Source organism: Psittacula echo (assembly GCF_963264785.1).
Source record: "Psittacula echo genome assembly, chromosome: 4".
NCBI lineage: Eukaryota > Metazoa > Chordata > Aves > Psittaciformes > Psittacidae > Psittacula > Psittacula echo.
In genome coordinates this window covers 67,783,987-67,811,169 of record NC_137738.1, presented here as the reverse complement: position 1 = coordinate 67,811,169, position 27,183 = coordinate 67,783,987, and the positions used below count along the sequence as shown (strand labels likewise).

Here is a 27,183-nt window from a genome sequence, read left to right as displayed (position 1 = left end):
GGATAGTGAATACTCTCTAATAACTGATAGAATTAAATGGAAGAACTGACTCTTTCTCTACACCTCCACCAAAATAAGCACAAAATGATAAAAGTGGAAGAGAGTCTTGCTGTCAGTCACAGAATATACCTAATAGACAGGCATATAGAAGATAAATGCTTTATTCCTGCATCTTTTTTCTTGCAGATTTCAGGAGGAGGTTGTTGAGGTAAGAGGTTAGATAGACTAAATAAATAGAGGTTATTGATTTTGTGTGCTATACTTGCTCTTGCTACTTATTAAGAGCTGTGAAATACCTACAGTTAAGACCATCCAAAAGCACATGATGGCAAGAGAGATCTGTAGGATCAGGCTGTAAAAGGCTGCCTTGTGTTTAACTGTGGGTCTTTTTTCAACCAAAGTGAGACTCACTGAAACTTTCCTTTAAGAATCTGCAATGGTGTCAACAACAGCAGCAGTAGAGACAGTAGCTTTCCAAGCATCTGTGGTGTCAGTGCCAGGGCCATCAGCATAAACAGATTGTGCTAGAGACAGTTGTCTTATATGAATCAGTGAGACCCAGCCAATCCTCTCCATTCCGCACTGATGAAAAGGATTTTCCTTTAACTGAAGGATAAATGCTGTAAGTTCTTTCTATGTACAAAAAACCCGTCTGTTTTATGACTTACTTTCCCTGAATTTCTCCTTATAAATGCACACTCCAATCTAATAAATATTTCCTGAGTATTCTCATGGAATACATTCTCAGACCCATGCATTCTGTCTGTCCAGATACACAGGGAGGAAAAAAAAAAAAAATTAAAAATCAACCAATGATGCCTGAATATTAATGAATATGGTGTGAATTCTGAGGTGGGTGCTCCCCTTCTCTGTCTTCCACTTTCTAATTTACAGAGTCTGCAGTATTTAGAGTCACAATGTCAACCAAAGTCAGAAGAAATAGAATTCTTGAAAGCATTACAACCATCATTAGCACTCTCTATCCCAACTACTTACCAGACGCATATAAATCTTGATGCCTGTGTGACTCACTGATGAAATTAAATGAGAGCAAACAGAGCAAATGCATGTCTACTGCTTTTATCTCTAACCTAGTCAGACAGTCATCAATATATCTGAGCTACAGCAATATATTCTGTAATATTTCAGAACACTGTTATCATTTTATTAAACAAAATATCTTCAGTATTTACCCCTTATATACCCCCATAGTTTCCTAGCAGATAACATCTCTCCAGCACTGACTGGATGATCCAACATTTCATACAATAGCCTCACACGCTCCCCTTTCTAAAAAAAGAAATATATATAATTTCTTTTCAAATATACATTAAATTTATGCCTAACTTTGTGCAAGGAAAACTAAAATCAGCATGCACAAAGGCAAGGAAGCAAAGCAGTTAAAGTCAGTTGGAATGTTAAAGCATGTGCTATCCCTATTCATAACTGCATGTATTGCAAAAGCACAGAAGCTGTACATTCACACCAAATCAATCCTCCATTTACTCTCAGACATTTTAATCTGTTTCCTTAAAAGGACAGGTGCTGATAAAGATTTGAAACAGAGACTGAATTAAGAAAATGGCAGGAAAAAAGAATCCCTGCTGCTACAAAACAGCACTCTCACCAGGACTGCATTTCTTGAATGTTTTCCTTTAAGGAAAGGAGTGTATCATTTTTTATATTTAGCCAGAGAAGGTGACAGACTGAAATCAGAGTTACTAAAACTAAGACAGGTACTGTGAAATCTAAGGAAGTACAGAATTCAGCACTTAAAAAGAGGAAAGGGGTTAAATTTTTTTTTCATCTTTAGAAAATCAGTACATTATTCCAACTGAGCTAACATGCTCAACTGTACTGCAGGATTACAAGGAAGCTGAAGACAAAAGTTTCATTCACAACTCTACCCTTTTACAAGAGATAACCTTCTGCACAGATGTAAAGTCAAGTCACGTCTGATTAAGTTCACTTCTCCTGTGACAGTGGACAACAGTTTTAGAATCAGAATAGAAGGAGAAACCTTGATCCTATATCTGTCAGTGTCTTGCACATGGTTCAGATGAAAATTTAGTAAAGTGGTACATGTACATGTTCATTACAATTATGCTAAAAATAATGAAGAAATTTATAACCTTCATTTTCACCACTACCTAAGGAAAATAACAACTTTTCAATAGCAAGTTGTGAAATACCTTTAACTATCACTAATTTCACACCATTTATTTTTCTTTTATTACAAGACGTTTAAAATTAATAAATTTTATCTACATTGCTTAGAAATGCACCTCTTGATGCCTGTCTTACCCATGATGCTTCTGCTTTGTGACATCACAATTAGCTGTCATGGAAATGAATATGAGATAGGCAGAAAACTTTGGGTCACCTCCCAGTCCAATTAAACTAAGATTTATGTCATTCACTTCATCAAGGCCAAAATTTCACCTTTTAACTTCCACCAACAAAAATCCAAATAAATTCAGCAGGAGGTTTGGCATATGTTTTCATGGAAACACAGATGAACCTATCTCATAAAATAAGCAGTGGTGGCAGAAAAACATGCATACATTGGAATATCTTGTAGAAAGTGATGATTTCCACACAAAGCTTGTGATTTTTAGAAACTTATTAGTTGTTCTAGTGGCCAAATTAAAAGGGGCAAATTACAAACAGGCATAAAATTATTTTGTTTCTCCCTCAATTTTGTTTTGTTCTGAATTTCTAGCAATGTCTTGTGAGATTTTGTAACAACTCTGTGCTTACTAAGGCAGCAAGGGGTATGAGACTTTTGATCATACTAGAGGTTTGTCTTTTACTAACTACATTACTTCATTTTGTAAATTTGTCAAATTATGTTTAATCATTATTTTAAATTGAAAATAACAATGTGAAACTACTTCATCCACATGATACACTGATTAGCACCTACTTCAGAATTGTAGCAAGGGGGAGGAAGTAAGACACTATAAATATTTTTCATCTGTTTCTGGCCTGGTATGTTAATATTGCTCATTTATCACAGAAAAGTAGCATGTGTGCTGACCTAGCACTGCAACTTTTCACAAATGCACAATAGCCAGCTACTAATGGTTTTGAATGCTATTAGTGCATTGTGGTGAGAATAAATGTATCAATGAGTTTTTAACGACTTTAAATGGGATGCCTCTGAATAGCAGCAAGGACAGGCACAAACATAATGCACTGTGTTTTATTAATAAAAGAACAACCATTTTTTCGTCCATCAAGATGATCCCCTTCAGGCCTGAAGAGCACCGTAGGTGATAGCTTTGTGACAAAAATAGAAAGACATTCTCTTAGTCCTAAAAGAATACTCCCTAGAAAGTATTACTTTATGCCTCCAGAGCAAGCAGATTACTCTGGACTCTCACACAGCCCCAAATAAATAGTCCACATCTGAAAAATATATCTCAACAAAAACCTTTAAACTCCCTGCCTAATGAACTGTGGGTATACAGAAAGGTTAACAACAGGAGGTCTATTTCTACTGATTTGCACGGGAGACTTTAAAATATGACCATTTCCATTTTCCTTTTTTGACTATCTCTTATCACATATTATCTTCTTTAAATATTCTTAACCACACAGCATTTGTTAAACATCAGAAGTGTTTGACAGTTTACCCTTTAAAAAATTCAGCAAAAGAGAACTGAAATATATTTCTGCAGGAGCTAATACTGTACAGCAGCAAGTAGGCATAAAACTCACGATAACACTACAAGAGCTGGCAAGAGGCACTTCACATGATGAGGCAAATTCAGATTTATTTCATTGTCCAGCATAAATTCACTGAATTTCTGAACCTTATTTTTAGCACCGAATTAAAAGTTACCTTCTCTGTTTCTCCCCAGTGGTACAAAGAAACTCAGTCAGTGTTTGTGTATCACCAGGATGGAGCATTTTAGTGACTACAGCAGAGCAGGAGCTGATCGTTCCAGGAATGTTAGATGTCATAACATAAATAAGCAGCAGCAGCAAGGCTGTAAATTCTAGGGCTGTATACAGAGAACACTATGTATTACTTAATTGGAAGTAAAAAATTACATGCAAAGTAGAAACTGCAGTGGAATACAGTTCTGAAATAACGAGACTGGTATTGCATATCCAACAATGTATTCCCATTTAGCAGTCAGTGGTAAAGAGACCAGACATTGCAACTCATAACTAAACATCTCATTTGCAAGTTGAGGATCACTGCGGTCTTAGCATGCAGTTGTTCCTGATTAAATCCATGCAAAGAGTAAGACTTGTTCCTGTTTAGTTTCAATCCCTTTTAAACCTAGATTCCCCCCGACATGCCTCTTCTCTACCAACAATTCCTGGTTTACTCTCCAGTCTTCATGATGAAAGAACAGGTGTGCCCTGAACTAGAAACTTTCTGCTGCTGAAGTGCAGAAGGATGTTTCCTTGCTCTTAACCTAAATTTTGCCCATAGGGAGACTCCAGTTACACAGACATTGGAATGCAATCCTGTGCTCCCTCATGTGCTGCATGCAAGCATGCAAGGAGCTGTGAAAAAGCCAAACCTCATGCGCTCAACATTCTCTGCAATCTGGTCACTGAGAATATTTAGCACACGTAGAATCTAGCAAGATTTCACTCCAAAAGGACCTCTACGATCATATCAGAAAGAGACAACCATCCATACTTACACTCTGCTTGGTGAATTCTGCAGCAAATATACTTAGTTTGCAAGAGAAAGGATGGTTTTGCTATTCATGAGGCACACAAAATCAGTCTTAAGGACTTTCAAAACACCAAGCGGCTTCTCTCCTCCCTACTCTTCATCAGTGGTAGCAGCGTTTCCACAACTTATGTCCTCCCTTACACCTATGCAACAAATACACGTTCTCCCACACTTTGAGACACTTTGCCTATGACAGTTTTATACAGGTAAAAGCTACTTAATCCCTTTAGTTTAAAATTAAAATTACTTAATCCCTAAATCATTAAGATTATGCTATCACAAGTTCCTAAGCAGTTCTGCCACAGGTAAGACGAACTAGGATCCTTGGCTTACTCTTTCAAGATACATTGATTCATCAGAACAAAAAGCATGTTTAAAAAAAACCAGCAAAAGAATCCCAAAACTGATCTGACCAAATACAAAAAAAGGAACTTCGCAGTTGTTTTACCTGTGGGTTTTGATGTGGGCTTCAGAATCAAAGTATGCTTGAGCATATGAAGTTGCCAATTCCTTCTTTTTTTGTTTTTGTTTTGGTAGGAGGAGGGAGTTTGGCTGTTTTTGTTTTAATCCGTAAGTCACTGATAACCTATTTTAAATTCCAGTTCTAAGAATCACATGTTTCTGTTATTAATGTCTTTTCCAAATGACCATCTAAACTTTAGCTTGAGGGGAAAAAATGGCTTCTAGTCCTCGCAGTTGTGGAAAGTAACTTGAAAAGATGACCCAACTACACTTCAGTGACTGAACAGATGCATACAGAGAGATTAAAGAATAATGATGTTTTCAGACATTCCTGATTTTGTGGGAACCCAACTAATTTCAGCTACATGAGCTAAGCAAGCCCATCTACAGGTTAAGATGGTAAAACCAAAAAAAAACAAACCACAAACCAGTAAATTATCAGATTGAGAGCCCTTCTTCTTCTACTGAACTCATCTGTTAATTTCCAGTTTTGCAGGCACTTAGGGATGGTGCAAAGAGAAAAGAGATAATCTAACTTGCTTAATGAGAAGCACAGAGCTCAATCGCCTCAGGTCCAGATCATACATTTAAATTGTATCTTTTTCTTTTTTCTCCCTAAAGTGATATTACACAGTTCCTGTCTCTCTTGCTGTGTGGGTAAAACACAGTGAAGCCTTTTATATGGGTAGAACAAAAAAAATCTAACTTTTGTCACACCCTATGCCATTCAAGGAGAAACAGTAGCAGCATGCAGCAGGGAAGAGGAAGAACGCACCTTATTCTCCTCCACTAAATAAGAACAGGGCTGCACTTACAAATGAGCCCTTCTTTTGTTGTTATTTCTAAAAGGTATTTCCACAACATTTACCATTGATATTTACTTTGTTAAAATGTTATTTTGTGTGTGTGGTAAGCACTTTGAAAACTGTTACGCAAAAAAAAAAACAAACCCAACAAAACAGGAGGAGGAAGTGGACTTGGGTCTTATGCAAGACAATCTCCCAGTCACTTCAAGGAGACAGGGTCAGGCCTCACCTTATTCCCATGCATTTGTATTATTGACTTTATGAAACAAAGGCAAATCCCTAAGTAAAGAACTCATTGTGCAAACCAAGGATGCCCGCATGATCCTATACCATTAGCGAAGGCAGCTCTCCACATGGCAGCCATGCACCACACACTGGCTGAGACACTGGCTATTTGCACAGCATACAGATACCACTTTGCTGTGGTATGCAAACCATTAAACGATATGCCTACCACAGTGATGAAATAGCCTGCTTTACGTTTGTATTCACCTATTGACACATCCACCGCCTGGCACTTTGAAGTACAGGGTAGAGGCTGAGAAACATTTCCATCCTCACGCTCAGCCCCTGCCTAAAATTGTGCCCTCTGATTGCATGTCCTCACCTGTCCACAGTCCCTCCTCAGCAACATACCCTACCCTTCTCACTCCTTGACAATACATCCCAAGCTTCAGTTTGACACTTTAAACCATTCAGTGCTTTGTGTGGCTGAAGTAAATTATATTACTGACTTTTATAAAATAAATTAAAAAAAATATTAAAAAAGCCAAATGAAAAGCCTTATTAGTATACAAAAGAATAAATGGAATTGAGATTTTTTTTCCCCTAAACTTTGTTATAAAATGACATATTTCATTACTGGTAGGTATTTCTGATCTGTCCAACAAAATGGTACATGGTTTAACTGTTCTCTTTGAGGTACTCTTTATTAGTCACATAATCCATTTTTCTACTGATTAGGGAAGATGACTAAGTAATGAATATTCTGTTTCCTTACCCAATTGATTTTTTGTGCCTTTTTTTTTTTTCAATATTATTTTCTCCATCACAGTTTTGCTGGCTAGTCTTTATTAGTACAAATCATCTGCAGATGTGCTAGAGATTTCACACTACAGCTTCAAAGACCTTTTCTAGAAACTCTGGAGAACAAAGCAATTTTTCATACATAATTCCATTCTTCTCTTCTCCAGTGATGTAACTGTCAAAGAAAATCACAGCTATGCTGACAATGCAATACAGGATGAACACAGATCCATACAGACTATTTCTGCAGAGGCCGAGAGTCCATAGGTGAAAATTATCTATTATTCTAAACAACAGAACTGGCTGATGAGATTAATCAGGAGCAAAATCAACCTAGCTCCAAGCAAGAACATCAGATTTCCAGTCCCTGCCAGATTTCCTCCATGAGAGCGGCCAGACACAGCAACTATGTCAACCTCAAACCAGCTGCTGGTACTGCCAGGCTTACTCCTGCCTTCAGACAGCAAGAGAGACTCCGCCAGCCACCTCCCCACACCCCACAGCTAGCTGTATCACTACCCCCCAAATAAATCTTCTGCTGACATTTAGTCCAAAGCCTCTTTTGCTTTATTCTATTTTGTTTAAAGAAAAAAAAAACAAAAAACAACCCAACAAACCAAAACCAAAGGGAAGGAAAAAAAAAACCCCACAACAACAAAAACAATAACCCACAAACAAACTGGAAAGTACATTAAACCAAACACTTTCAATTTACATTATTTTTGGATCACTTCCTCGGTGGCCTGCCCATGGAAATCTAGCATTTTGCAAACTTTCAACTAAAACAAGAACAATATTCAATACCAACAGGATGAAATAATTCAATCTGCCCATGGCTTAATTCACAAAGGCAAATTTCTCTTTCACAGTCTCATCCCAGAAATGAGAAATAAACTGCACTTCAGTATCCATTTCTGCTGGAGGAGAGGGCACAACTGGGTCAGTTCAGTGGCGGGCTTTTTTGGCATTCTACACTTTTCAAAGGATAAAGCCTAACAAAAAGACAGGCTATCAAAACTAAGCCAGAAATGAATCGATTTACAGCAGTGTAGTAAAATCAAAATGTGACTCTATCTGGTTATGACTCAATATAACTTACAGAAGAAATGGGTCTTTGTAAAGTCTTAAACAAATTAATTTGCTTGCTTAGCAGACTCACAGCTTGTTAAAGGCCCACTAAGGTGCCTCACTGCTTTCAGTGCTCTCTGGCTCATTGCTCTTCCCACACTGTTCAGTAGCTGGCAGTAATTCTGTATTTCAGAAATTTTCTTCTAACTTCCAGTAATTTCATAATGATTGCAGAATGGACTGAACACAGGACTGGGAAGGCGGAGGGAATCTTAGTTAATCTATCTGGAAAAATTAGTCCTATAAGATACAACATTAAAATCAGTCCAAACTAAAAATAGTCTTTTAATCATCTGAACTAGATAACTGAGCCATCATATGTCACAACCAGCACACAAATAACCAGAAGCTAGCTAAATACAGTGCTGTACTTCAAACAGAATCAATCACCAATTTCTTATTTTTTTTTCCAGAAATCTAGTAATTTTTTCCCTTTTTAGACTTTTTTTTTTCTTAAATCCCATCTGATGGGAGTTGGTATCGAGCAAAGGGATACAGAGAAATCTCTAGCTCACCAGTTGCTAAGTAGATCTGTTACTACAGGGAACATGTTCACATCTTTAACAGGTACAAACAAACAAAACTGATGGGAAGGACACAATCAATAAAAGTTTCCAAAAATCCTAGGACTGTTTATCTTAAGATTGTATCTGAGTGATTTCAATTAGATGCAGATTTGTTCTGGTATTTCTCATCTTTGCCAGCATGTCATATAATTTGCCTCCCAAGCAACTCCAGTGATCAGGTTTTCTCAGTTCAACCATTAACTCATTCTTTGACCAAAAGAAGAAAAAAGAAAAATCTGTGGCACTTGGGAGGAGTTCTTTTTCAAAAGGACAGGGATGGATTGCAAGCCTGAAAGGTTGCTAACTATACTACAATCATCACTCTAATGTATTTTAAAAAACAATACTAAGGCATAATAGAGTTTTCTAGTCTTCTGTTACCTCCTGCTGTGTTCTGTACACAGAGGGGAAAAACGTGCAAAGTTCATTGCTAGATACAGCTGAAAACTTTTATTAATAATGATTACTCATCCTGCATCTGCACTTTATTACCATAAACTGTTACGTTCCTCTCTTATAAGGTATGCACACGTGAGCCAGAATTACAGATAATTTACAAGGAAAAAAAACCACAACAAAACCAAATCAAACTACTTTACACCTCCCATGCATAGCGCATACTTATGTGCTTCCTCAAATCAGAACCACAGGCTGCTGAGAAAAGCCACTGTGCCTTAAAAAGAGCCATACTGTGCTACCTGAGTTAAAACTGATATTTGACACTGGCTTTTACACAAGAGAACTGCAGGTGCATTCCTTTTGTAAAAGTTTGTGGAAGTTTTGAGGTTTTCATCTGCATGAAATGCACTGTACAAATATGCAGTTATCATCAGTATGCTTCTTAGATAAACTGTCAAAGTGGAACCTATGAAAACTGTTTAACTTTCTGTAATTAAGACAATATTAGAATAAACATGTTTCGCATGACAAAAAATTACTGGAGACAAAGACCTTAAACATTTCTTGTAACAGGCCTTCTACAGCATCTCCATGAAAGCAGTATTTTTTTTTTATTTCTGTGATATATTTCCTTTCATGAAGATACGTTGCAAAATAAACACTATTCTTCATTGTGTTCTAAAAATGTCTGCTTTGAACTATTTAAACTATTTTAATTACTCACTCTTTTATCAGCATATTTAAAATTTGCCCACTGACCCATATATTTCTTATCTAAGTCAAACAAGCTACTTCTCCGAGATCATTCAGTGCAGGTTAGCCAGGCTTTGTGAGCAGTGTATAATGATATGCAAATGAAAACCATAACTATGTCAATTTAAGGTCAAAAAGGCCTATTTGTGGTTATTATGGAAATCAGTTTAAATGCGAGGTGGCTAAACAATGCATCTTTGCTTACTGGCTCAGCAAAAAACCACAAACAACCTGCCAACATCTGCTTTTTGAAGTGTCAGATAACATTATTTCCAGGATGACATCAAGGGCCTTCATTGGCTATGCATAAGGTCAGTGAATATTAACTTCATTTACACTTGGCTGAGAATTGGCTGGTGCCAACAATAGAGGTTTAGATCCTCTGCTGAGCAGGGTTAAAAACTGACAGAAAGCTGCCATTGAGGAAGATGGATGATGGTACTAGCTGACCCTATTCCTCCCCAAGTGTCACAGCTTTGGCCTCTTTTCTATCTCTGCAACAAAAGACCCTCTCTGAGCTTCCCAGTGGCCTTCATCTTTATTGGTGCTAACAGGACCAGACATTTTCATCGATTGGATTCTCTACCTCTTAAACACAAGATCTTGCCCTCCCTGGCTAGCCAAACCTTGGCACAGATGTCTTTTTTTGTAATTGCTTCTCTGCTGTCTGTTGGGAAGGATGCAATCCGACAGGCGAACATCATGTCAACATAGAAAATGCTTCACCATTTATCTCGGTTTCCCAATGGCATTTTAAGGAAAGTGATACGCTGTTTGCTGGGGGTTGGGGGGATTAACTCTTCAATGGCTCCAAGTGTCTATAAATTCAGAAAAGAAGATGCTGTAATATTGCTGCAATAAAATTTTTGTGCATTTGTCCTGCATAAGGTTTACAAACAATGAATTAGCTTTTCCAATCAAACTACTTTAAATACACACCTCTGAATGCACAGAAATTAGTTTAGTGCTGTTACTGTGTATGTTTCTATGTCAGATCCTCAAAGGGCTTTTCAGTCAAGTTCAAAGTAAATATTTTATAAATAATAAGGTTTGAAAAGTTAATGAAGTAAATATCTGTAGTATTTTCAGTCTGAGGCCATAAACTTCATAAAAACCCCACAAATACATTAGGAGGTTAAATGGATTATAACATACCTATTATATGGAATGAAAACAATCAGATATCTGTCAACATTTGAATGACAGAATGACTGGAGGAATAATAAAAAGGAAACATAACAGAGCTGTATAGAATGCTTTGGGCTTGAAGAAAATCAAAACTAATGTATTGTGGAATTTTTGTTTTGTTTTGGTTTTTTTAAACATCTGCCACTGGACATTGCTGGCAAAAGAGTAATGGATTTGACAAGCTACTTGTTTAGTCCAATAGAGCAACTCCTGTCTTTTTGTATACACCATGGAAACACACAGCCTCCTATCATAATTTACATATTTTCCTAGATTCTGGGCTGCACTGCATACACTCTGCCAAACTGATTGTGCAAAGCCACCCTTAAAGGTGTTACAGCTAGCCAGAGCTATAACTGGTCTCCCACTAAGGTGCAATCAACAGTGATTCTAACAACTCTTGCTCTGCCTAACATAGGTTTATAGCCAGAAGCAAAGGAGCACAGATTAAACACCCCTATTAAAACCTACAGCCCAACTTATCTAGAAGGAAATGGCACAACTCTCAGAACTAAGTATGATCTAAAGACCATGCATATAAAAAGCAATGGGGGGAAAAAAAAAGAGAAAAGGGGGGAAGGGAGGGACGGGACACCAAAACTGTGGAGTTTTTTTTATAGAGCTATGCATTTTGTAGTAAATATTATGGAGTAACTCTCTCAAATGAAGGGGAAGGGAAAAAACAAAAAACAACCAACAAACAAACACTTATAACCCAACCTGGCAATTGAGTCTATAAAGGTGAATGGAACTGTCAGCCACCAAAACTACCTCTTTGCATGACGTAATGTGACAGGATGGATCAAATTATTTCAGTTTTCCAATAATGGTTGTAGTTATAATTGAGGGAAGGGGTTGGAGGATCATCAAGTAAAAAGGCAAACATTTGCTGCTGGGGGAGACGGAAAAATGGCACCATTTTCAAACTCGCCGCAATCAAAAAGGAAGTGCACCATAGTCATAACAGTAGAAAAGAAAACCCAGTCATAATTCATCCATAAAATGAAAAGATGTACTATGAAAAAATGTGTGAAAGTAGCTGAAGTGATTTTTGAAAATACAGCAATATATATATTTCTTGGAATGAGATGTTTATTGCATACAGCCAACCGCAATATAAAGCAATACAATTGTGTGATTCTTATACCAAGATTCATGATGACTTTTTTTTTTTTTTTTAACACTACTGATAGGAAATTCTGCCACAGTAATGAGGAAAACACACATTTTTCATATTTGTAGTAACTCCCATTAAACTGCTTTTAGCAAGGACTGCAGGACTGAGCCCCTGCTCTTTGTGCTAGTAACAGATGGTTACGAAATGGGGCCAATTCCTGTTTTTCTTACTCTCACAAGTAGACCCAAGGGATTACAATTTCTATTTATTTGTTTTTTATTTTTTTCTCTATGAATAAAGCAAGCAAGATTTTACTCAAGGGAAAATAAGCAGTTTTGCAACAAGAACATTTGTGTTCCCCTTTTCCACTGGGCAAAAGTAAGGAGCTCTGACTCTTTGGTGTACCCTGCCAGCTCCAAAGAAAGAATTAAGGAACCCCAGTTGCAGGTACTTGGAAGAAACAGATAAAGAAAGGAAGAACTGGCACAAAAGTATGAAATGATGACAGCTGTCAACAGATTTCCCCAATATGTTTCAGAAACCACTATCAAGAATGGAGATTAGCACAGGATCCCCATCGGCACGCTACTTCCATCTGGACTGGGTAGACTATAGCATCTCATGAAGCATATAGTTATGAAGATTTTTAAGAAGACAGGACAGATCCATTTTCTAACCCACAGAGACATGTAATATACAGAACAGGAGTTTTTCCCCAATGGATGATTTACAGGAAAAGGTCTCCAGTCAGAAGGTATTCTCCTGTTCCACCACTTAAGGTCCTACACCTGCGTGAGGGCAATCACAAGCACAGCTACTGATTGGGCAAAGAAGAGATTCAGAGCAGGCCTCTCACTTGGGGGTGCTGGTCAATGAAAAACTGAAAATGAGCTGGCAGTGTGCACTCGCAGCCCAGAAAGCCAACCATATCCTGGGCTGCAGCAAAAGGAGCGTGACCAGCAGGTCAAAGGAGGTGATGCTGCCCCTCTAATTCAGCTCTTGCGAGACCTCACTTGGAGTACTGTGTGCAGTTCTGGTGTCCTCAACATAAAAAGGACATGGAACTGTTGGAACAAGTCCAGAGGAGGGCCACGAGGATGATCAGGGGAGTGGAGCACCTCCCATATGAAGACAGGCTGAGAAAGTTGGGGCTGTTCAGCCTGGAGAAGAGAAGGCTGCATGCAGACCTCAGAGCAGCCTTACAGTATCTGAAGAGGGCTTATAAGGATGCTGGGGAGGGACTATTCATTAGGGACTGTAGTGACAGGACAAGGGCTAATGGGTTTAAACTTAAACAGGGGAAGTCTGCATTAGATATAAGGAAGAAGTTCTTTACTGTAAGGGTAGTGAGGCACTGGAATGGGTTGCTCAAAGAAGCAGTAAATGCTCTATCCCTGGCAGTGTTCGAGGCCAGGTTGAACAGAGCCTTGGGTGACACAGTTTAGTGTGAGGTGTCCCTGCCCATGGCAGGCGGTTTGGAACCAGATAATCTTAAGGTCCTTTCCACCCCTAACCATTCTATGATTCTAGTCAACAGCCCTCCATCTCTTTCAGTTAACAAATCCAAGTCAACCATTTTATATTTGTAAACATATTCTGAAAAATAAAATTAGAAAAAAAAAAAAAAAAGAAATAAGTACCTGTGAAGCAAGTACTTATCATATGCTGAAGGTGACCAGGCTGTTCACCTTTACAGGATATCATATTTCTTTATACAGGCTATACTGTCCATAAACCACCATACTATGTTTCTTTAGCTGCTACTGCCACTGCTGTATGAACAAACGCCTACCTCAAGAAGCAGGAGTTCCCACAGGACATAGGCTACTGAGCCTAGGGCAAGTGCAATTTGTATGTCACATGCAAGGTGTTTGCTATATCCTCCTTTCAAAGGAGGTGTGAAAGTGCCACAAAGTCGGGCTTTCATTTTACTGGATATAAATATGCTATTGACTGAGGGAGATGGAAACAACTGGTATGACCAGAGATACTTAAAAATCACTGCTGAAGAGATTGTAGATTTGCCAGATTGAAAAGACTCTTCCATCTCTGCATTTCAATGCAATATACATCGCATCTGGGGATTTTCTTATACCTAAAGAAGAAATTCCATTATTATATATCCATTCGGTAAGAACATATAGCACTTTAAAAAGCAACATCAAAAATATTGTTTCAAACAGAATGTTTAAGCACCTTACACCACTCACAGCTAGATATAGGATAATGAAATGTTACTCATATTTACCAGACAAAACTAAACTCTTCTTAACTGACCATCATGGTATGAGAAAGCTAAGGTGTAACTTCCAAATCAAGTGTATCTAGGATACCTGCCTCTAGGAAGAAGGACAGCCCAGCAAAAGATTTTTTTTTTGTGTACATGGAGCTGATCTGTAATGTTTTTATGTGTTCAGATGACCTGAGCAGCCTGTTTGTATATAGTCCCAGAACACATCCATCAATCCATGTCAGCACTCTTCCAAGCTGCACTTTGACGGGCAACTGACAGTCAGTTATCTCCTGAATGTTAATTAATAATGAATATCCTTGTCACTTCTTAAATACACAAGATGTCATTAAATGGTAGAATTTAAAAAATGGAGTTTGTTCTGTGAGAACAGGGACTGTATTTTTATTTAGCCCTTGTATTAAGGAGAGAAATAAAAATCCTTATTTAAAGATTGCACATAATTTGTACTATCAGCATGTGCTTTATCTTCAAAAAAACACTCTACTTTTGTCATGCAATTTTGATTTGTGTGCTCCTGGATACATGATTTTATAATGGTAATACACAATACAGTGACTGTGTAGCTCTACATATGACAGAAAATCTTTAAGATAACAGATCAAAAGTAGACATGTCATTGTCTCCTCTGTTGTACTCACACAGGAAAAAGTGTGATTTAAAAAGAGAAAGTGTGATTTGTTTACTAGCATTATTCACTAGCAATTCCACTGGTAAGACTTCTTTAATAATAGGCCAAATAGAGACTTCTTTCAACTGACAAACTAAAGCAGACAGACAAGCATACACATTGTAAAGCCAAACAATTGCTCCTTTTAATCAGAAAACTATGTGATACACAACTAATGGTAAGTGAAAGTGAACAGAAGAGACAGTCACAGATAACAGACTTAATATTCTATCCTATCTGCACTGGGGGACAAGATTTTCAACCCTGCTCATGATTTTAAGCACATGATACTTTCACACTTCCCAGCAGCAGGCTGCAGATTAAATCTGCCTGAAACTTCCATAGGTGAGATAATTAGGTGACAATATGTAGCCCTGGGATTTGCTTACAGTTATAACAATGTGCATTTCATTTAAGTATCATCTGGGGGAACTTCATCCATACTTTTTTTTGGTTAGCAACAATAAAAATGCCCACATTTTGAAAGTTGTCTATTTGTCTGTATAAACATATGTGAATTTTTACTGAAGAGCTACTGGTATGGGATAAAACTTTTCAACAAGTTGGATAAAAATGAAAATAGAGTTATCTAATTTATTACCGTGCAAACAAATTAGTCAAGAAAACATGCTGACACTTTGAAACATGAGAAATCAAACATCCAAGATCAGTGCTCGATTTCAGCTAAGAGGCTGTATAATGGACCTGATCCAATAGAACAAAGTCAAGTAAGAACATCCTCTCTTCAGTAGGATTCCAGTCACATCTGAAAAGTATCTATCTCTCTATGCAACAATTAAAAGAAATACCAAGGATGATCTTAAAATATTGAATAAGAAAATGTAATTAGAAAAAAAAAAAAAAAAACAAACTTTTTTTTTTTTAAGACTTCAAACAGAACTGTATGGTCTAAGAGAAACAAGCAAAAAGATCAATACATCCCCATTTGTTTTGACATACAAACACATCACCATTATAAACAAATGAAAAATCAGTAGAACATTTTCTCCAGTTCTATCATTCACTTCAGAAATATATACATGTATGTATATTGTGCAAACAAATTGATCAGACAAAAATATATTAACATTTTGAAAAATGCAACTCAAAAATCCAAGACTAAATGTTTAATATTTTATATATATTTGTTGTTTATGTAGTAAATATATGATGCAGATATATACACTACTTATATAAGTATATAGTGTGTATATATATCATATATAAACTATATATTATGCATATTTATATATATTTTAATTTATATATATTTATATCTATACATAAAAGAAAGCACAGAACCCAAGAGACTGGAAGCTATCACTCCCTATGAATGGTTTTAAATGCTAGACTGTGAAGAGCAAATTTCATCGGGGGCTAATAAAACCTTCTAACAGTGACTGCATGTTGGTTAATAGGCATGCCCTATTTTAAGCAAGAGATCCAAGTTCAAATTCTCCTCAGCAAGAAAAATAATTGACCTAAGTCTGGAAAACCTGAGTTGAATGAGATCATGTAAATATGATCAGTGATCACAGCCACATGTTGCCCACTCAGACCATATTCCACAGACAGATTTCTGAACATGTAATTTGTTCCAGCATCAACAGAGCTTAGCTGTTTGGCACAGAAGCTGCCAAACTTTTAGGCATACAATAAACTTTACTTATAAAATCTCAATTGCCCACATTCTTCAAGCACTTTCATGGTAACTAAGTAAAGGCTCCAAGATTCTAAATGAGAGCTTTAATGAGATTCTCAACGCCATGCCCCTCTGTGGACACAAATGGATTGGATTCAAATAGGCACCACACAGACATACATGAAATTTATCTTTTGTTCTCAAAAATCTACCCATACAGTAGTTTGGTGGAAGAAAAAGAAGGTACTTTCAGGAAGTTCAAAGAATAGTGTTTACTACTCATAAATGAAGACTAGCTAGTAAGCTAAGAAACTGAGGGGGTTGGAGGTCACAGGCAGTACTAACTTTTCAGTTGAAGTGGATTGGGTCATTAATTGAAGCTCCACACAACTCTTGAGTTTCCCCCTTATGGCTCTTCAGAAGTGGATGGAGAACTCTGACATCCCACCCCTCTGCTACATGGAGGGTTAGACATCTCCTGAGAAATACGCACTTGTACACTATGTCACAAGGCTTGAACAAAAGCATACATGTGATCATTCAAGAAAAATAAGCTCTATCAAGCATCAGGAGACACTTGCAATTTAGTCACACCATGACAACATACCCAGTAAGGTGAACAGAACGTACAGCAGGTCACATGCATATGGCTATGTAAGACCCCCCAGATTAGTCACCTGCCAGATGATCTCCAAGTATCACTTTCAAAGGCCACTCTAGTTCAATACACTGTGTTCAATCTACTGGAAAAACAAACATCGTTTATCTAGGATGGGTGATTTCACATTCACTAAACATAAAGAAAGAATGATAACAAGTTATAGCCACTAATTATGCCAGAGATTATACATCTCATGTATGACCAGTGGAATTTGATTCCTGTTTGTATTTGCTCTTCTGTACACATTTATACTAGCACAGTGCCTATGATTCAGAAAAACACATCTAATCAAACATGTACTTAAATAAGTTTCATCAACTTTCAACATCAAGTTTCAGACATGCTTACAGTTACTTAAAACTTTAGCACTTTCCTCAGTAGGAAAATACTAACACATGATATTACTCTCAGAGTTAACGGGACTCTTGCCATTAAGTTCTAGGGACAATGCCTCAGCCCACAGTCCTTCAGACAGTTCTCTGCATTCAGCATTATTTCCTTAAAACAGTCAAAACTTGTTTACTGAAAAGTAGGAGCCCCATTTTTACACTTTCTACAGCATATTTATTTATGGCAATACACAACATCAGAAATTTTTCTCTTAAAAATCAGCAGCCAAACAGGAAGCCAGGGCTCTAGACTTGCATAATCTTCCCAAAATTCAACCCGTAACTTATTTCACAATTATAGCAAAAATAATCATTGAATTTATGTATATTAAATATATTGCAAAATAATAACAGTAATTATATTTCTTAATCATGTACTTCATTTTCATCCATCAATCACACATATTTGAGGACTGTCAGGTGTCAGAAAATACTAATAATTACAGTTAATTAGACTTTTATTAGAAAATGCTTGACATTATTATTGCAGGAGAGCCATGTCTTGTCAAGAGTCATATGTAACTAACCCAAACCATAAAAATTAAAAAGTTACAATTATCAATTTACCTTGGGTAAAACCCCCTGATGTTTCTACATATGTGAGCAACTTTATCCTCCTTAGGATAGACAGTGGGGCCACCAAGATAAATAAAGCTGTACAGCTATGTACATTTACAGGATCAGGACTTTAGAAGTATAATAACTGAACCCCATTCTTATTTCACATAAGCTTTATAACCGGTTGCTCTTGCAACTCTGAATTATACTTATAAATTGGCTTAATAATAACCAAAATTTCCTAAAATGCATATACCTTCTAAAAGATAATTTTTTCCTAAAAGAAAAATCTCTTCTTAATGAAAAAATATCGAAGTGACAAAAAAAGCATTAAATACTGAACAGTCACTCTCCAGTATGTTTGCATACTGTGTTTATGAGGAAGACTTGATGAAGTCATTAACAGGAAGTACACAAGAACACTTTCATCAGAGACACTGGACATACTGCTGATACATCTGAGAACAAGAAATGAGATACGAGGTTCCCATAGAAAATAAAGTTTCTGTTGTTAAGTAGGGTATTATCTACTTTCACATATAACATACGTTTACCATTTGTATTAAGGACAAGCTAACTCACTGACAGATACAGGCAACGGAAAGATTAGGAAGTAAACAGGGATAAAAGCTTTTTTAAGTAATGAGAAGACTGTTCATAAAAATGTCGTAAATATATTTACTACTGTTTTCTCAACAATGCAAAGTGATTACATAAATCATCATGTAAAGAAAAATCACTTTTTATGAAATTAAAGATGGGTAATGCTAAATTAAACAGTAAACCTGCTCTTTTTTGTTTTGTTTCTTCTCTGCTTGATGTTAGAACATTCTGTGAAGGCTTACAGTAAAAAACATCCACATGTTTTTTCTGTCATGTGAGCCTTGTTTGGCTTTTAATAAGCTTCCTGAACATATTTTTCTAATTCTCTCTAAGGAAATCCCTTACAAATTGTTTCATTCTAACTCAGTTCCAGCCTTAAGTTTTTATTAACAAAGTATTATTTATTGGGGGGGGGGGGGGGAAGGGGACATGAAACCAACACAACTATGACATAAACAAAGTATATGCATAGAGCACACTTTGGAAGATCCATTTTGTATTTGCAGGAATTAACTTGAAAATGTTTTACTTCTTTTCAATTTACAGTGTTAATCCACAGGCTGTGTACAGCTTACTGTTTTTAATAACTAAATTAGCATTGAAGACAGAGCTTGCACTGTACAGAGAAAACACTGAGATTTAGTAATGAGAAGTCAAGAAGCGGCAATTAATTTCTACATTGTAGTTCAAGTGGTAATAAGCATGATACTAACTGAAAATCCACATAAAGAGAAAATTACTTCCACAGTTTCCCAAGAAAAAAGCCAAGCTATCCTCAAAGATCTAATACTGTTTAATATATATGACATGCTGGGGTGGCTGGGGAGCAAATATTTTCATGGTAACAGAGAAAGCTTGGGATGCAGAAAAATTCAAAAGCCATAAACAGATACATAAAATAGATTAGTCAAACGCTTATTAACACGTTCCTCTCTTTTCTGTGATCAGCTCTTCCCTTAAATGATCTCTATTTCCAGTTTCTCTATGGGCTAGTGACTCTCCTCAGCTCCTCGAACCTTGTTTTCTAGCTGGGGTGTTGTGGGTTTTTTTGTTTTGTTTTCTTAAAAAAAATAAAAGTAATATTTAATGGAGTGCATGTACACTTGAGATTCCCCTAACAAGGATTACGTGTCACTTCTCCCATTTCAATCAAAACCAAAAGAATATTTAAATTTATTTTTAGTAGCTTAATTTTCAGAGGTTAACAGAAACCTCAGACAAAAATAAACCAAACAAACAAAAACACCCACCACAAAACAAAAATCTTCATCTAAGATTATCTTTTATACTTAGAAAATTGTAACAAAGCTATTACACACCCATTGCACCTTTCACAGATTTCTGGGCAGAAGTTTTTTTCAGAAGCAAGATGTATGGTTTTGGGCAACAGACATGACACAATGAGATTCCATTTCTAAATAGCAACTAAAGCTTCATTTAGAACAAACAGAAGACAGACTTTATGACTAAGGAGTTAACAGCCCAGCTGTTGAGCAACCATAGCTAATTCAGCAGTGGCATCCCAAACCCGTAAGAAGACAGCTTTAGTGCTTCCTCTGTATCTAAAGGAGAAATTACTAAGATTCTGTTACATGTCATTGCTGGCTTTGTTTTGATTTCAAAATCTGTGCACAGCAGTGAATCTGACAAAACAAAAACAAACAAACAAACAAACAGATGAAAAAAACCCACAACAAATCTAGTTTAAGAAATAGATATTCAAAATGCAAAAATAAAATTAATTCCTGGAGACAACAGAATCTCTGAAGGTGAACAGAAGGGTGCCAAAGGAGAGTAAAAAAGAGAGGCTAGGGAAGGGAAAGAGCTGTATATTCAACTACATTATCCAACAATTTCACTTCTAGGACCAGGCTCCAGATTGCCCACCTGCATGTACTACTTCATTCCTTTCAGCTCTTCTGAAGCAAAATAACAGTTCATTGGAAACTAAATCTGTTGGAAGCTCTGCAGGTTAATTTTAGGGTTCACTCTGATGACATTATAGGTGACAACTACCTGGTTTCAACTGCCTCCACCACTTGATCAACTTAACATCACCTTACTTCTCAGAGATCTTCATGTCACACTTGAAAGAGGATGCTGTATCACCAAAACTACGATAGCCTATAATCAAACTAATCAATCTAATTCAGACACTTCAGGCAAAGAACACTACAAAAAAACCCCAGTATCTTAGGGCCAAAAGGCAAGACAGAGGAGACCCAAAAAAAATGCTATGAAGCATTAAGACACCAGTTTCTGCAAGTGATGGCAAGCCCTGCCACTAAGAACACAAGCCATTTTGCATGATGTAATTTGGAAACCACTTTTCAAAGAGGACGAGTTTAACGTCTCAATGTCTACGTAGCTCCTCTCCCTTCTCATCTCTGTGTTGATGTATCCAAAAAGCTGAAGGACACGAGCAAATTAGGTCAAAGAAACTCAAATGACCTAGGGACTCTGATAAATTCATAAAAATCATTCTATGAACACTAGACTGTTCCGAAAGAAAGATATAGCAAGAAAATACATCTTTCTACCACATCTCTCTGACAACAGCTGTCAGAAGATCCCAGGGTGAATGAAAGCCAAAGCATTCAACCTTCTAGAAACTCCAAAGAGGTCTGGAAGCAGAAATCACAGCTCCGCATTTCTTAGTAGGAACACCTTCAATATGCTTGACCATCTAGCTACGAGGTCTTACTTTTACATTTAAAGTATCCGATATGTTTTTTCTGAACCCTTCAAGGATCCTTTGGAAATATATTTACATTATTATTTTTTTTAATTATTGTTTTAAAATCCAATTGTTCCTATGCAGCTGCATCTGGGACCTGATACTAGATCACAATGACCTTTCTTTAAAAAGAGAGAGCAAAATTATTTAGTATGTTAGGGGATAAAAAGGGAAGGAGGTAGACACACTCCTTTGAACTTCTGCTGGCTTCTGAGAAAATGACAAGACTCAGAGATATCCTCATTTTCTGCTTTGGTTCAATTTGCTGAGAATAATTACATTCTCTTCCCTAGAGTAATTTTGGAGGCAAATGGAAGAAAGGTAACTCTTCTTCAAAAGAGAATTGAGAGCCTTGATTATGTAAATGCCATTGAAGCAGTTTTCTAACATTCTTCCCTTTCTCTACAAAGTAAAACATTTTCAAGTTGAAAGTGCAGGAACATCAACATAAGTTACTCAAGCTACAGGTCACCTACAGCTTTTGGGACACGCCACCTGTGCTAAACTCTAGACCCATCTCACAGTATGTGCAACTTCGGCTTTTTATAGGCATGGTAACATTCTTTTAATGACAACATATTCACATTTCTCCCTTAATTCATTGCCCTCTGCTAATAAACTTGTGGCACATCAGCTCTTAAGTGGAATAATATTTTAAAGCAAACAAACCTCACCAAAATAAATAAATAAATAAAAAACCCAAACAAACAAACAAAAAAAAAAAAAAAAAAAAAAAAAAAAACAAACCCACAACCACACATAATTTACCACAAATGTAATATTTCACAAAGTCAAGAGACAAAAGTTTGAAATAAGAAGGGACAGATATAACTTGTAGTCAGGCACAACAAACAGCACATGACAAAGTTTGGAAAGAAAAGCCTGTACCTCCCTTTCTACCTCACCAAAACAAAATGTACAAATAGCTATAATCCTCTCCCCATTTGGGGGCCAATAAAGCAACTGTTGATGCACACAGTATTATGAAATGTTTAACAGTAAAATGCACCCATTTGGCTTTCCCTAGAAACCTGAAATTTCAGATTTGGTGCCATATAATCTATGTAATTTTTCAGTCAAATTGTATGAAGAGATGCTTTCTACCTTCTGAAATATCACTCTATTGCTCAGATTGGATAAATTTAATTCTCCCCTTACCCACACCCAGCTAACACGAAGCAGATGAAAAATATATTACACTGGAAGTTCTCAAAGAATTATTTTCTAGTTCAAATACCAACCACTGATCTCAGAGTGCTCCTTAGACGCACAACGTATCAACTGAACTCCACTGTGAGAAAAAGAATTGAAGTTAGATATACTGGGAGTTCACTATGGTTACTGAGAACTCTATTGGGTTTTTGTGGCTATTTTGGGTTTGTTGGGGTCTTTCGGGGCTTTTTTTTTTTTTTTTTTTCTTTTTGTCAGAACAGATGCAACGCACAGGTCTTGGAAGAACCGAATATTTCTAAGTACCTTTGCTAGGCACCTTTCAGGACAATCCTTTAAAACGTACAACTTCCACACCTAAACCTAGTGTTACGTATTAGCAGGCATAAGATCAGCACTGAGGAGATAGTGTCTCTGCGCATAAGCTAAAGAACCTGCAATTCAAAGTTCAGAGGCTCATCTAGTTTTCTCATGTTTGTTTCATCCAGCTTTCAGATTTCGCTTTAAACAACAACTACGAGTTCTCTGGAATTTGGCTCTTATGTACGTGTGTTATCATGATAAATAACTGAGATGGAACGGACTCCTTGGCATATCTATATTGAGAAGTAATCAGTGTACATTGGGTAAAAAAAAAATAAAAACAATGTAGCTTGAAAGCTCAAGCACTAAAGAAGAAACACACAGAAGCTCATTTTCCTGGTTATATGTTTCACCTCTCACGACTGTTTTCCTCCTTATCCTTCCCTAGCATTATGAGTTACTACAGTCATGCAAACAAAAAAAAAAAAACTAACCAAACAAAAAAGAAAAAAAAAAAAAAAAAAAATCCATCCAGTGCAGAGTTGCATATAAATCAAAATTCAATTGTTTTAGTATCTGAACTCAATAAATTTCACACACAGGAGAGGAAAGAAGCTGTATGCAAAAAGGAACACATTCTTCAGTCACAGCCAGCCAATCAAGCCAGCATATCACAAATGAAAATCCCCACTGAGTTACAGGCTGAAGAGCTATTTGGAACTACAATGTGGCCATCTACTCCTACCTTTGCTACAATGCAGCCAGATAAGGTATTATTCTCTATCTTTAAAAGACCTTCCTATTGTGTTAACTCAGCTGAGCTTTAGCAAGTGTGAGAGAGGAATCACAGACTTATGCCTATCCTGACTGAGCACAATGACTGCTGCCATGAGTAGTCCCAAAGAAGTCACGCAGCATGCCAGGTACAAAGTATTTGCAGAAGCGAGCCCTCAGACAGGGCTGTAAAAGCTCTGGGTTAAGGAAGCACACGCCAACTTGCTTCTGCTTGATCTGTTACACAGCTTGACAGTAACAGATAGCCAGCTGCATTAGTGTCAATGTTCAGATAAGTTTCTCTCAATATCTGTCACAAAAAACAGACATGGTATCAGTGTGCCAGCTGTATTATTGGTCACTACATAGTTGATCATAGTTAATAACATCCTCAAGCACAGACATGGCTAAGAAGTATCACAGACAGCAATTACTATTGTGCACCACAGTCACCCAGATCGTTCTGACTCTGAGAGCTGCCGATGGCGCACATTTAGCGAGTGCCTGCCTCCCACTTTTTCCCTCTCAAATACATTAACTTGCCTCGATACGGAGCCAGAGTTTGTTTTGAAACTCTTAACAGGATCACTGAAAGAAAAGAGGAAAAATACCATAAATGATCTTCTGGACTGTTTCCAGAATAGCATATTCTCTTAGTGATTGCTTTGGATGCAAGCCAAAAGCAGGAAGTGTTCTTGCAAATGAGCTCGCTACTATACTCAAGTACAAGTTATCATTTAATTCTTTTGTCAACATCAGCACGGTTAGAAATTAAGAAGCCTGTTTAATAAACAGGTTACTTGCATTTCAGTTACCAAACACCGATTTCTCCTCTATCCATCCCCCCCAAGCGCACTCAGCTGCTGTCCCCCACCCACTTCCCAACATACACTCTCTTCATTTTTAGATACTTCTTCTCATTTATTGGAAGTCAAATGAAATTAGTATATTAATTACATCAACAATGACTAGGTCTGTAACCAAGTGCAAGTTAACTAAGGAAAAAAGTCAGTCACTCAAAAAAAACCCAAACAAAAACATTTGAAAGCAACACAGTGCTTGATATTTTTAACAGAGCTTTAATACAGTCTACTGAACGGTTTTGTGAGCGCAGTTTTTCACATTACAATTACTCCTAATAAGATCACCTTCCACAGTGTATAAGCCCTTATCCCTTCCCAACAGAACAATGAAAGATTTGTGCAAGGCTAGAAAGGCCTCAGATCAATTCCACTCAACTTGACCTTGTACCAAATTTCCTCATAAAAACTCGTCAGGAACACAATTGTGTTTTCATTTCCTGAGGACAAATTATTAATAAGGAGACTCATTTATTTTGCTTTAGGGCGTCCCTAACCCTCTACAGATTTTGAAGTCTTCATACAGACACCTCACACCCAGTGCCTGCTGCCAGCTCTGTTTCTGGATTCTGTAGGTTTCTCCTCACAGATCTCTAGATTTTTTCCCAGTTTTTGATTTAAAACATTTCTTACCAACAAATGTCTGCATAACTTACAATAAAAATATGATGATATATAACTCCTTGTATTATGATAAAAATGATAGAACTGTATCAAATGTACATGAAAATACCTGTCTTCAAGCAAACTGCCTATTGTCATGATTTTACTGTAAGCAAAGACAAAGAGATCTCCTTTCTCACACACACATAAATGCCTTATGCATGTAGCCCCAGAGACAGCAATGCTAAAGGTAAGTATAATTCTAAGAATATGGATAACTGAATCAGTCTGAATTAGAAAGTAGAACTCAGTAGTCTCAGATGTGCTAGTATTTTAAACTAATCATCATGATCCCACAGCAACCCAAAGGTTTAGGTTAGTTTTACGCAAAAAGATACTGTAGTAAGAAAAACATACTGCGTTCTCAAACCTTGATATTCTGTTTGAAAGCTCTATCTTGTGTTTTAACTTTTACACACTCAACACAAACCTTTTTTTATTGTGTGTATTCTTCCCCTAACTAACCAGACCTTGTTCTAAATTTACTACCTCAATTTTAGTTTCATTGTAATTCTACCACAGATCATGTGAAAGAACAATTGTTTAACTACTCATATCTAAGATTATTGATACAGTGTTCTGTAATAGGTATGACTTGCTCAGCATTACAAAGAGGTACAGGAGAATCACTTTAACTGCTTTAAAATATTAGTTCTGGATCTATATTTATACGTCATACAACTTTAACTCTTCTTGTTTAAATTTAAAAATGTAGCACGTACCCACTGATGTCTATATCCAGAAGGGCTGCTTTAGATTAGTCAGTGTAAAGTTTAGAGATTGAGGATCTTTGAAAGCATACTGATGACATATTTCTCTTGAAAAAATATGATAAAAATAAGCTGGTAGAACATGACCTATGATGTACATATTACAGCAAGTTGTATGTTTACTTACGTTCACACGTGTCTCCCTTTTGCTGGTATCCCGCTTTGCAGATACATTTTCCAATAGGCACTAACCATTCTCCCTCTGCGCTACAGTGCATCTTCGGCGAGTTCTCCGCCTCCTCTTCTGCACTGCTGACACAAGTTCCTCGTACTTCAACTAAAGAGGAGAACTCTGAACCAGTCACTGTGTCGGGAAAAATAGCTAAGTTCTCAATGATGGACCAGCACTTCTTGTAGTAGACTTTGACAGAGACCAAAGCAATGCAGGCCCCTACATCCTGAAATGCAAGATAGAATCCTTTTTTGGACAAAGGTCCAATTTCTCTCACCTCTGTGTTAAGTTTCATTTTTCTCTCCCCAAGATCACCCTGCGTAAAACTTTCATCTGCTGCAATAGTGTCTATTTTTACATATTGGTTTTCTCGGATATTCCTGCCAGTGTCGTAGTCTGTTTCATAATAATACAAGTTAAAAGTTTCTTTACAAGTCCCCAGAACTCCAGGAAGACTGTTACAATCCCTCAGAGTGAATTTCAGTTCTACAAAAATCCTCTGTGCATTGCTTTTTGCAATCCAGTTAGTCCGAAGCCAGTTGTTCTGGTTTGATTCCATCACCTGGCATACCTGGTATGTTCGTATAGGAGTGTAGTTCTCATCCAGTCCACTAATTTCTTCCCACTAAAACAGTAACAAACAGTTAGTAATACAAAACAAACATGCTATCAGATGTAACTACCATGTATTTTAAAAGGTTTCATATAACTCAAGTCTCCCTCTTTCTCAACAGTATAGCTTCATAAAAGGTAAGTTAAAATACTCTTAAGCACGAAAACCTGTATTAACATAGCTGCCTGCTCTCCTCTCCC

The 27,183-nt window shown here is 36.9% G+C and overlaps 1 protein-coding gene across 6 annotated transcripts in view; it reads right to left on the bottom strand.

Annotated features, from left to right (window-relative positions):
- Positions 1–27,183, bottom strand: part of EPHA7 (EPH receptor A7) — a gene marked incomplete at both ends in the record, with an annotated part of 166,261 nt that overhangs the window by 130,429 nt on the left and 8,649 nt on the right. For all 6 annotated transcript variants that reach the window (XM_080615369.1, XM_080615374.1, XM_080615370.1 and 3 more), the window contains one exon: positions 26,326–26,995. In XM_080615369.1, coding sequence (XP_080471495.1) covers positions 26,326–26,995 — 670 coding nt within the window. The remainder of the gene's footprint in view (positions 1–26,325; positions 26,996–27,183) is intronic.